Source organism: Cololabis saira, chromosome 5, assembly GCF_033807715.1.
Source record: "Cololabis saira isolate AMF1-May2022 chromosome 5, fColSai1.1, whole genome shotgun sequence".
NCBI lineage: Eukaryota > Metazoa > Chordata > Actinopteri > Beloniformes > Belonidae > Cololabis > Cololabis saira.
The window spans coordinates 28431278-28443733 of NC_084591.1; the positions used below are offsets into that span (position 1 = coordinate 28431278).

The 12456-nt window shown below is 41.8% G+C and overlaps 2 protein-coding genes across 3 annotated transcripts in view; one reads left to right on the forward strand and one right to left on the reverse strand.

The window, feature by feature from the left end:
• si:dkeyp-19e1.3 (USP6 N-terminal-like protein) overlaps positions 1–3434 on the forward strand; it is a 23804-nt gene extending 20370 nt beyond the window's left edge. The window contains exon 14 of the mRNA XM_061721463.1: positions 112–3434. Within this exon, the coding sequence (XP_061577447.1) occupies positions 112–1526 (1415 nt within the window). The 3' untranslated portion in view covers positions 1527–3434. The remainder of the gene's footprint in view (positions 1–111) is intronic.
• uevld (UEV and lactate/malate dehyrogenase domains) lies at positions 3096–8928 on the reverse strand. Of its 2 annotated transcripts, XM_061721464.1 has the most exons (12): positions 8801–8928; positions 7290–7374; positions 7143–7208; positions 6863–7026; positions 6629–6770; positions 6449–6540; positions 6245–6350; positions 5863–6033; positions 5611–5775; positions 5333–5420; positions 4430–4553; positions 3096–3900 (listed from the first exon to the last, which is right to left on the reverse strand). In XM_061721464.1, exons 1-12 carry the CDS (start codon positions 8840–8842, stop codon positions 3736–3738), a joined length of 1410 nt encoding a protein of 469 aa, XP_061577448.1. In that variant the 5' UTR covers positions 8843–8928; the 3' UTR covers positions 3096–3735. The 2 variants fall into 2 exon arrangements, with proteins under 2 accessions (XP_061577448.1, XP_061577449.1); XM_061721465.1 differs by lacking the exon at positions 8801–8928 and having other exon boundaries at positions 7151–7208; positions 7290–7346.
• Between the last annotated feature and the right edge of the window lie 3528 nt (positions 8929–12456).

Here is a 12456-nt window from a genome sequence, read left to right on the forward strand (position 1 = left end):
TTTTTTCCCCCATATGATCCTCACCAAACGGCAGCACCAATGGAAAAAAAATAAAAAAAGATGTATATCCTATATTTGTATCTCATCCTTATTTATCTTTTCCTTTTTTAGCAAAGTCAGATGAGCTGCCAAGGAAGCCTTTGGGTCAAGAGAGACCGATTCTCCTACTCCCGCTGCAGCCAGACTCTCCTCTGGAGGTCAAAATAGGTCAGGCCGACAGAGAGCCCAGCACGGACACGCAGCAGACAGATGGCCACACTGTACATCACACTGCCTGTTCTGCAGAACCCAGTGATTCAAAAGGCTTTCCTGAGGCAAATGCACCTTCATTGCCTTCAGCAGACCCGGCTGTCAACAACGCACAGGCAACACCTTCCTCCCTTAGGCCTTGTAGAGTAGCTCCAGAACCACCAAAGGCAAGCAAACCATCAAATGGGGTAGGTGTGGTCACAGATATGAAGGAGTCTTTTGCAGAGGTTTGCCAAAATGAGACTAAACATGAAAACAAGAAAAAAGACAATGAGACGCAGGAGGAACCTGTGGAGTGGCCGCCACCCTATGAGCCCCCCGATTTGTCTGCTTTTACCATGCAGACTGAGGAGGAAATCATGGACCTTCCAGACCTACCTCCCCCACCTCTCTTTTACCCTGAAGAAGGTGACCAAAGGTCTCGAGAGAGTGAATCCCCCTGTGGGGGGGCTGGGACCCCTGCACCCTCTACTTCCCCTCCATCAGCCTCCCTATTGGTCCCTCAAATGAAGCCGTCTCCTAAACCACATCCAAAACCAACTACATCTCTTGATCTCCCACAGAAAAAGACTCCTCCCTCAAAACCTTCCCCTCACCGTGCCTTCGGAGGGTTATCCTCTTCCCCTCCCAGACTTCCTCCATCAAAGCCAACAAAGCCAACAAAGTTCCCCGTTTCTCTCCACGTTCCTGCGTCCATGGGAGACAGACGGCCTTCCAACACCTCCCAGTATGATAACCTTTCGGAGGCTGATGACGACGATCGGTTGGTGGAGAGACTTCTATCCTCCACCCCGGAGGAAATTCCCAGCGGGCACAGGATCTTACCCTACCACGTTGACAGAGACTATGACCCAGCTCTCTATCCGGTACCCCCACCTCCTGTCTTCATCCCTCCTTCTCCATCACCTATTCCTCCCGCAATGTGTGCCCTACCCAGTTTGCCCCAAGAGCCAGAGTATGAAGTGGGGGTTAGCTGGGTGGAGGATTCCGTCCTTCCCCCTCCTCCAGCCAGTTTTGCTGACAAACTCGTTCCATTTCCGTGTACCTCTGCCGTTTGTCCAGACACAAACAGATCCATGTCACCTGTCTATTCCAAGCCTTTCTCCAGAGGCCCCAGGGATCATTCTGCTTTCCCAGCACCTTTGTTGTATACTGGGTCTTCTCCAGGTCACTCCAGGTCCTCAGGACAGTCACCGGTGCACTTGGATCAGCGCAGCCCAAACTTTAGTAGGACGCCTCCTGCAGGACAGCAGCTGCCCAAATCAGTGACTTTTTGATGCATCATTCAACTGTAACTTGTGATAATCCCAATGTGATTCGGATTCTTATACTACTATATTGGTTCTCAAAGCCACTTTAAAGTTGAAATGCCAGTAGCTCTTCAGTTTTTGTAAGCATTTTGAAAATGAGCTTCTTTTTTTAACTTGTGTGTACAGATTTCTTATAAATGCACCTCCTTTACAAGGGCAGTTGTGTCAAGATGTGTATTTAAAACTGCTGTTACTGTCGGTTGCACTTATTGAGTGTTTTACCTTGCGTGCCCTTGTTCATGGGACCCAACCTGTTTTCTATTTGATGGGCGAATGGCATGAAGAAGTGCAACCACAAATAACATGATCTCATACCAGCTGCACGTTATCATTGCTCTGTCTGCATTTTGTTTAATTTGGTCCAAATAAATGTCTTAACCTTCCCCTGGTGCAACAACTCTTAACACACAAGGGCTTTGAGGCTCCCAAGCCGCATCATACACATTTCTACTGAAATTCTGGTAAACTGTGAGCCGGCTCACATGTCTTCTCAGAGAAACTTAACACAGCTTTTGTTTCTTTGTAGATTCTTTAGGTCCATTCTCGACAAAGTATCCCACTAATCCGGTTTGCGCCAATGTACGCTCATGCAAACTAAAACAATCACTTAACCACCAACAACAAAGAAGTATGATGCAATATATTACCAGAATAAGTACTGACGCAAGTATCTCAAACCTGCTTTGTCATGTCAGTTTATCATAAGAAGTTTGTGTTGGCTGGATGATTTACTGTTTATTTTTAGTTATTAGAAAACTGTTACTTCCAAAGAAATAGTTTGACACATATTTAATACTTGATTTCAGAGCAATAATGTACTGTTTGTAAGTATACACATACATTGATTAATGGGGATTTCATTGAGTGACAGTTTTCCAGAAGAACATCAGTGAAGATGGCTCCATCTAGTGGTCAAATTATGCTACTACTTAACAGTTATTTCTAAGTTAATGTGACATCTTGGGGAAACATTTTCTTTCTTTTTAATATCGCCCCAAGGCTCATGTATGATGTGTAGATAGGATAAAACATAAGAATATAAATCCTTATGCCACCCAGTAACTTTCTGCTCCATTAACTGCCCAAAGAAAATCTGTTCTTGAGAAACGGAAGTTGAGCCATAACATTGTTCAAATACATACTGTATAGTTAGACATGTTTATATTGTTTTTGTAATGCTATGTATTGTGTTTAAACATCAGTATTGTTTTTTTGCACTGACACTTATTTCAAACAGATTTAGCAGTATTTTGTTTTTCTCAGTTGCAATTTATTACTCAAGAAAACTGTCTTGATGTGCATGGACTCATGAGGATGCACTTTCTTGGCATCAACATGTTTGGCATGCTGGAGGATATGTTTGATGATTTGACGACAAATTGTACATCATTACTCCTTTGTATGGATCTGGTTGTCAACAGGGAGATGCGTGCTTAGACCAAAGCCTACCTGCATTTATGCAACTACATGAGTTTTATAAAGAGATTAATCTTAGTTGTCTGTTTGATTTCTCTTCACCAAAAAAATTATCCACGTTCACTGCTTTCGGGTATTTATTGCACACAACAGTAACATTTCTTTCTTCATACTTTACATTAATTTAGTGCATATTAAGCTGTGTAAAGACTTTTTGCAAAAAATGAACAAGCGCAAAGGAGGCACATAGGAACTTAAGCCATTTGGAAACAGGACCAGGGTACACAGGCTAACCTTTACACAATCGAATGATTCAAAAGTAAACACCCTACAGTTTGTATGAAACACATAATTCATCCTTTATCTGCCATCATCTTGACTTTGTTCATTAGAATGTTGTTTTTAAATGCTTCTTTGGTTAAAGTACTTCAAGCCACATTAAACCTGAGCTGACAAAAACCGTTGTTTGAGACAATCATCACTTAGTGTTTTTGATGAAAATTTCATGGCTTTCAAAAAGCATGGCCGGACCAATCTCAAAATGAGTGACATGTCTTGAAAATAAGGCATTTATCTGTACACGGATATTTCTCATAGTATAAGTGTCCAATGACATTAGAAAATATTAAATTATACATCTTTAAGAAAGAAGTGCTCTCAAACTTAAAAATGTCAGTAACTTCAAAACAGACACTGTCCATCGAGGGAATAACGTTTTGACAATAATGACAGTTAAAAGCAGCTAGACTGGTTACATTCTTCATATCCGGAGCTGACCCATGAGGTTAGAAAGGGAATTGACACTCTCTCTGAGTTTGGAGTCTTCCTCCTGTCCCAGCGACGCTCCAGCCAAGCGTGTGGATCCACCTGCACCCATAATGCAGGGTATGCTGAGGAAGACCTCTGCGCCTATGCCACTCCAGCCCTGAGGAAAGAAAAGAAAACAGAAACTCAAGACCTTTTCCAAATTTGGGTAATAATGACACAGATGCAAATTCACCTCTGCTCACTTGTGAGTGAATGAAGTGAAACATGAGCCCCTTTCACACAGAGATTCCGCAATATTGGTGTAAAGAAGTCCTGCCAATACGCCGCCTTTGTTGGTTCACACAGAACCATACAACGCCGGCATAACGCCGCTCCCGTCTGTAAATTCATGCCGGCGTTCCGCAATCAGAGGCGTGACGACAGCGTCAGCGCTGGCCCCGGCTGGCCCCGGCATGCCGGCTGTGTCATTCACACAGACCCCGTTTCGTCTCTGTGACGGCTCTGTGACTACCTCCGCTGCCGGCTTATTGGTGGGGCCACTTGGCCCCCCCATTCCGCCTCCGTGACTTTCACACAGAACAGCGAGGCGGCTTAAAGGCGCAACGTTCCCGCCTCGAACTGGCTGTGTGAAAGGGCCTATCGTCATAATGTGAACAAGTCTGTTTTGCAAATGAAACTCTTGGTACCTGAGCCAGTGTGGAGATGGAGTGTATCTTCTTCTTATCCGTCAAGACGCTGTTTGTGATGTCGGCTATGGAGAGACCAATGGACCACGAGCGCTGACCTCGATTCTTCGTTATCTCAAATGCTCTGAAAAAAAAAAAAAAAAAGTGCTTAATCTTTCTTTACAAGATTAACACTTTAATGGAAAATTTAAGCACAGTGAATTGAACAAAATTGTATAAATCCCCAATAATATTGTAGCAGTGCAATTTGAAATAAACATGGTGAGAAACTGTCAGATATCATTTAAAATCCACAGAGAAAGATTCTGTTGTCCAGAACATCCAGACATGTTTCAAAAATCATGATACTCCTGTTGTCTCCTATCGGTGCAACAACCTCATCATCCTACCGTCGGGGAATCTTACACCCACTATGATCATCAAGGAAAGAAAATAATCAAAACCTTTCAAATTCTTTTTGCTCCTCATTTTTCTTCTCCTCTACATCCTTTACCACTACTCTTAAACTAATTTCTAATTTAGACCTTATTCTGATTATAAGCCCCTTTCTGGTTATCATCTGAGCACTTTTTGTTGTCATGGACACTGAGCGAAAGGTACAAGAATCACGTGCAGAAATCCTTCAGGCAAAACAGTATCCAAGTCAGCATGAATAAATGTTAAAAAAAAAAAAAACATTTAAATAATTAAAAGCTTAGAAAAAAATCTCAAGAAGATTTTCAAAAGAAAGACAATTTGAGAGAAAATCTGCAACAACTGCAACTTGAGCAATGCCATTCCAGGATAAGAGATATAAAGGGATATGCATTTCCCATTCTTACCAAATCTCCCATTTGATTAAAAAAACTAATGCTCAAAATACACAGATCCTTCTTTTGAGGTCATGCTGCTTTGCTAGTGTACCTGTCTAACAGGGGTTTGGTGGAGCTGGATCCCGGAGCGATCTCTGGTGTTGCATTAGAGTTCAGGCCAACGTTACTCATCACTGCAACTGCAGGAAAGACACAATGGCAAGTTTCACCATATTACATAACTGATTAAGTTGATGCAGTTTGAAAAAAAAATAAAAATTACAGGCCAAACAATTACAGTAATAAGGCAATTTTAAAAATAAAAGAAGGGCTTGTGTAAATGGTCTGTCAAGCATCATCCATGACAAAAACGGGTTCTTTCTGACTCACTTTTGTTGTCTGATAGTTCTCCTACGACCCACGCATGTTTGTGTGTGTTCAGGTTAATATCCAGAGCGTGACTGAGTCGCTCCGAGTCCAGGTTACATCCTGCTCCGATCACCCGTGTCGGGGGCAGGCCACTCTGCCTCCAGGCAACATGCGTCATGATATCCACTGGATTGGAAGGACACAGCAAACAGACGCGGCGATGTAAAACAGCAAAAGAACAGAGTAGAAAGAGTCTGCTCTACCATGACTCACCTGGTTGGGATGCTATGAGCATTACAGCATTGGAGCTGAGATGTGCCAGAGTTGGGATGATCCCTCTGTACAAGTCGACATTAGTCTGAACAACGCTTACGTATGACTGCTCGCTGCTCCATGCATTTGCTGTCACCACGACAACCCTGGAGCCTGCAGAAGCGGATAAATCTAACAGTAGAAACAAATTCCATCAATAGTTTTACTCTTGCACACATTTAACAGAGAACCTTGTAAAAATATATCCAAACCTAAATTGACCTGTATTGTCCCTCAGACAGCGGTTATACTGAGCACTTGTCTTCCTTAGCTTAATAATAGATAAGAGTTTTCAGCAAAGACCCACCACTGCATTACTACGACAGCGCAGAGAGTGACGCACCTTTGGACACCTCAACCTTTGGCAGACTGAAAATCTCCAAATCTGTACTGCCGCCCTTGGTGGAGCTCTCAGCAACATCGATGAAAACAAGTTTATCCACTTTACACTATATTAAATATAAAGAAGAGAAATAAGTGTGAGCAAGTAAAGTATGAGATCCTGACATTTAAATAAAAGCAGAGATACCAGTTCAAAGGCAATTACCTTTGATAAAATGCTCATGAGGCATGCCATTCCTAAATCTCCTCCTCCAATAACTGAAACTTTGATCGGTTGATCATGATGCCTGACTCCACCTGGAATGGATAAGAGTTAAGCCAATAATGTCGAGAAGATCTCGTATTGACGTTTGCCAGTAGTAAAGCTATATTTCAAGTAAAGCACCATCACTGATTTTTAAGTTTGAAACAAATGCCAGAAGCTCATGAGGGTCTTTGTTATCCCTTGTGGTCTTCGAAGATAGCGGAGGATCCTCTTCAAACTTGACAATCATCTCTGTCAGAAGACCCACAACTGATGACTTGGGCTATTACAGAGTAAAAGAAGCAGTAGTGAAACTAATGAGATCACCACCATTTGTTCAGCAATTCCTTTTACACAGAAGGTATGAAACCTCACATAATCCCAGTTGTGTAGTGCTGGCAGGTAGATCCGTCCTTTGGCATCAACATGCTTGCCGTCTCTCAAGACCATGTGAGAGGTTGGTTTCAGAAGGCATATGGGAGGAGTGAAGGGGAAGGAGTCCAGTAGCCACATCTGAATGGGGAAGTTATAGGAGCGACCTTAGGACAGAGATGGTTCCCATTAGCCCTTACTGACCTCACACTGACGTATTCAACACAGTGCTCCTCATGACAGTCATCACTCAGACACACAGAAGAGATTGTGTAATTCTTACCTTCATACCTCACAGGTATAACGCCAGTTAATTTCAGGAGATCTTTTTGCGTGTTGTCATTGTACGCTGAAAGTAAAAATGCATGCCATCATTGTTGATAGGAGAGGTGTGAACATTTTCAATGGATGAATTCAGCATAAAACTTACTGTATGTGCCTGTGGATGGTTTCATCTCAGGGTAGATGCGATGGATCTTCTCCAGCTCCTGAACTGCCACATCATGAAATTTGTACTAATGTATGCAGGAAGGAAAGAAAAAAATTATACAATAAAAGATAGTTTGTTAGAATTACTTTACTTGGTTAAAGCGCCTTTTGTTATCATCTTGAGATCCTGAACATTCTGGAAAAAGGTCTTCACTTAAGATTGCTTTGCATCTCTCTGTATTCATCTCTGTTTATTGTGGCTAAATCTTGTCTCCCCTATGATGCTGCCATCACCTTGTCTGAATGGTATTAATGAAGAAATAGTGCACTGCCTGATTTTTTTCCATATATGGTGTTGGAAAAAAGTGGCAATATAGTTTGATGTTTTTTTTTGTCTTTTTCTTTTTCTTATTAGATTATTCCCCTCAAGGTGTGACAGTCTCTCTGGTACCTCTGGGCAGATGCCTAGCAAGCTCTCGTGTCTTTTCAGGAGGACTGACGGCAGTCAGATCACTAATTGGTGGAGCTCAACTTGGGTAGTTGTCAAGGTTCTGCAGAGATTTTCTTGCACCATTGCTTTTATGTATGCATGCATTTATACAGTCCTCTTACAGGACTTTCCTAGATATGTACAAAGAAATCAGGCACCACCGTTGGACTTAGGACCAAGCTTAACCAGAACTCAGTTGTCAAAGTCATAACATGGGTTTTTAATTCCTACATGGCTGGAATATTTCAGTATTTAAGCATTAAATATATTAACAAAACACGTTCCAGTGTTATCATTATGGAAAAGCGAATTGTGAGGAATGCAATTTGATTAACTAATTCTTAAGACGACACGTGAAATAAAGAAATCAAAGTATTGAAAGAGTGTCAAAAATCTATCTGCATTGACTCTACACTGTCTAATCCTCATGTGAAGGGCAGGTATAAAAGGCATCAGTTGCAAGCTATCATTTATTTATCCCCATATGAGCTTTCAGCTTTTACACATTACCAAAACATCCATCAATGAGCCAAACCTCCCTGAAAGCACTGAGTCTGGCAACTTTTTGAAGAAAAATCAAATCATTTACAATTCCATATCACCTGTATTTTGTTTCACACAAGCAAATACCATTGACTGTAAAGCCAGACTGAAAATCTATTTTGAAAAATGAGCCCGTATACATTAATAACTTAATGTCAAGACAACAATAAGACCCCATATTTACTTTCTTTGATATGTTTGAGGGGAAGACAAGCTTAAGAAAAGGCCTTTGAACTGCTAGACTATCTGGTATAACTGAGATTTAAAAACATTATTGGTCTATACCTACTGCCGTGAACATGTGTCCGTGTAATACAAGTTTCTCCTTGATAAGTACGTGACAGAGCTGGTTTTTCCAGTTAGTTAACACTTCCAGGAGCTAACATAAAGCAGCCTGCAGGGCTAGCCGGTACTTGTGAAGTAAACTAGTTAAAGAGTTTCTCTAGTTTATTGTTTTTTCTGTCTGTTGAATTACTTGCCTTGGAGAGAATCCGCTGGATTGTGTCTGACCCCAGTTCCATTTATTCAGGTAAAACAAGACAAGGAGAGCACGTTTCCCGGCACGGTAGTGGTCCTGCAGCAGCAGCTGATTCAACTTGGGCTCCAAAAAACAAAAACTTCCGCAAACTTCCAGGAGGGGGCGGGGCTTGCTGACGTCACCATGGTGGGAGGGGCTCACTCGCCTCAGCTCTCACACCTGCTCTATTGGTTTTTGTTTTGTCTGCATTCATAAATGGTTAATACCAAGTTGGTAAAATTTCATCAATGAATGTGGTTTTACTGCTATTTCAACATTTAGTCATCACCAGAAAAATAACACCAGAAAAATAACTTATTTGACAATTTTCACCTGTTTCAAGTCAATTTTCACTTGAAATAAGTAGAAAAATCTACCAGTGGGACAAGATTTATCTTCTTATTACAAGCAAAAAAATCTTGTTCCACTGGCAGATTTTTCTTCTTATTTCAAGTGAAAATCTACTTGAAACAGGTGAAAATTGTTGTTTTTTCCAGTGACGAGTCTTGTTTTTTCACTGTAATGAGATTTTTTTTACTAAAATGAGACATTTTAACTAGAAATAAGACAAATATTCTTGTTAAGATTTTGAGTTTTTGCAGTGATCTATTTTACTTATCCTGTGAAGGACAGAGTCATATTGATAAGTTCAGAAAACTGTTTTTTATTGTTGTGTTTTGATGTATTTGATGTAAGCCCAGTGGCAGAGGTGGAAAAAGTACAAAAATATTGTACTTAAGTAAAAGTACAAATTTTCTGCTTGAAAATTACTTAAGTAAAAGTAAAAAGTACCCATTAAGAAAATTACTTAAGTAAAAGTATAAAAGTACCTCAACTTAAATATAATAAAGTACAAAAAGTACATGGGTTAAAATGTACTTAAGTACAAAAGTAAAAAGTACAAAGTACAAAATTCAAAGTACAAAATTATTTTCAAAAGGATTGCAAAGAAATGAAGAATCCAAGAATTTGCTTACAACTCTAAATAATGGTGATATTATTCTGACCCCTTTAGTGTTTGTTTCCATAACCCCATTTTAATTTCTCCCTTTGCTCATCACTGCTGCTGTACCCCAGTGGCCCCGCTGACAGGTTCACCCCCAGCCTGTAGTATGCAGTGACAACATTAAGCAACCCCAGCTGATAAAGGATGAGACTTTTGAACTTTTAAATGCCAAAACCACCTTAGAAGGGGTGGAATCAAAGAATGGTGCGCATGGACTCGCGTCGGCTGCCGCTCAGGGCTGATTTATGGTTCCGCGTTACACCAACGTACCCTACGGCGAGGCTCTGCGTCGATTTAACGCGGAACCATAATTCAGGCTTCAGTCCTCCTCGGCATAGGCGCCGGAACCGTGGGTGCTTCGGGGCCCGAGCACCCACGGAGATGGCCGAGCACCCACGGGGAGAGCCGAGTAGGGGAGCCCCCATGTCAACAATCACTGATTGGCTAAAGCGGTTTTCAAATAAAGGGCGCACAGCCGCCGCCGGCTTTCCCATTCAAGTGTATGTACTGCCGCTGCGCAAGAGCGCAGGGTCTGAGTGACGCAGAGCCTGCGCGCATACACCTGTGTACACATTTGTTGCAAGTTGCTTGGCGACTGAAAAAAAGTTTTTCCGGTCTGGCGCCGTTTTCCCACTCATTTGGACGTACAGCTCGGTTTGCAAAATGCATGTGTCCCGGATTCAAAGAAAAGCTCTGGCTTTAGTTCTTCTTCTGAGGAGGAGGAGACGAGCAGCAGCAGCAAGGAGGGGATGGGTCCATGAAATCCTCATGAAGACAGGATTTGGGGGAATAAAGGCTCGTTCGGGAGCTCCATGATGGCCAGGTCAGGCTGAATCATATTTTATTAAAAAACCTTTCTGAACTATGTTGTTTTTTTTAGCTCATGTCAGTCATTTTTAGCGGACCTGTAGTGCTTCAGTTTGCAAAAGTATTGACACGTGGTCTTTTCATAACCATATATTGATCAATGATTCAATTGATCCCCAGATGAAGCATGGAAATGCTATATTTTATTTTAAATTAACATTTTATTGTTAAAAGAGCAAAAGTATATCACATTTCTACCACTTTTAAACACACCAGGTGTGTCCAAATTCTGGGAGATTTCTCTCCACTTTTGTCCCTTTTTATTGATGTCCCGATAGTCCTGCAGTCTCATCCCACAGGTCCTCACAGACTCACAGCCAAGATTATTCTTTCTTCCATGTTGATCGTCTCTGATCTACAAGCTACAACCTTTTTTTCTCCCTCCACCTTCTTTCCTATTGGACACCGCCGAGATGCCGTCACAGGGCGCACGGTGAAATTAAAAAAAATTAAATTCTACTGTTGTAGATTAGAAACGATCAAGATGGAAGAAAGAATGATCTTGGTTATGAACTATAGAAAAATAGCCTCATTTTTCCTCAGATGAACACCCGAATTTGTTTAGAATTTGATTATTATTTGTGTGTGTCTGTGTGTGTGTGCGTGCGGCGTTCATGTCCGTTACCGCTGTTAAATCTACGTTGCTGAATTGCTACACTACACTACATGACATTCAGCACCCACCAGCAAAAACATAATTCGGCGCCTATGCTCCTCGGTACTCGACGCGACGGCGGTTCCTCCGGTGCCTCTGCGGCGCAACTCTCCCGGGAGCTGCGGCTCCTTCTCGGTATATTCACGCGCCCCCCTTCCTTCCCGTCCGCCTCATGGTTCCGCGTTAAATCGACGCACACCTTACGCCGTAGGCTACGGCGTACAGTGTGCGTCGCTGCGTTCCTACGCTGTAGCTCTGCGCCGGTGTAACGCGGAACCATAAATCAGCCCCCGCTGTGCTGTTCTTTAATTTGTAGCGAGTAACGACGTGTCCAATTTTAAATGTAGCGGATTAAAAGTACGATTATTTCCTTGAAAATGTAACGAAGTAAAAGTAAAAGTACAGAAAAATGAAAGTATCAATAAAAGTACAAATTCTCAAAAATCTTACTTAAGTAAAATAACGAAGTACTTGTAGTTCGTTACTTTACACCACTGCCCAGTGGATATTTAAATCTTACAGAAGGCTGCATTTAACTGCTGCTATGTCATTCCTGCAGTATTTCTGCAGGTGTTTTGGTCAGTGTTATTATTTGTAATATATTATATTGTAATCAGCACAAATTATCTGTCCCCATATGATAAAATCCACCATCCCCGATTCTTTTTTACAACTCGAGTACTGTACATACATACATACATACATACATACATACATACCATACCTGCCAACACTCCCGATTTAAGCGGGAGACTCCCGATTTTCAACCATTTCTCCCGCCCTGCTCCCGATTTGTAATTTCTCCCGCTTATCTCCCGATTTTAAAGTGAAATGAGTCAATGGTGTTTCACGTGTCGGGGTTCCTGCATGGATGTATTATATTAACGGGTTCCTGACAAACCTGGCAACCCAACCAAAAAGCACTGCCTACGTCCAAGCTCCGCCCCATGGAGCTGCTGCGATACGTCAACGTCGCCGCCATATTGGATGTGGCAAGACTGCGCTGTAAACTAATAAAGTGAATGGACTTATTTTCATAAAGCGCCTTTCTACAAAGAAATTTACGTTTTATTCATTCACACACGCACGT

Coding starts and splice junctions, on each gene's coding strand:
- uevld (XM_061721464.1), bottom strand. CDS start 8,842: ATGGAACTGGGGTCAGACACAATCCAGCGGATTCTCTCCAAG. Junction 7,027..7,142: donor TATACCTGTGAGGTATGAAG/GTAAGAATTACA, acceptor CTCTGTCCTAAG/GTCGCTCCTATAACTTCCCC. Junction 5,776..5,862: donor GCTCATAGCATCCCAACCAG/GTGAGTCATGGT, acceptor CTTCCAATCCAG/TGGATATCATGACGCATGTT.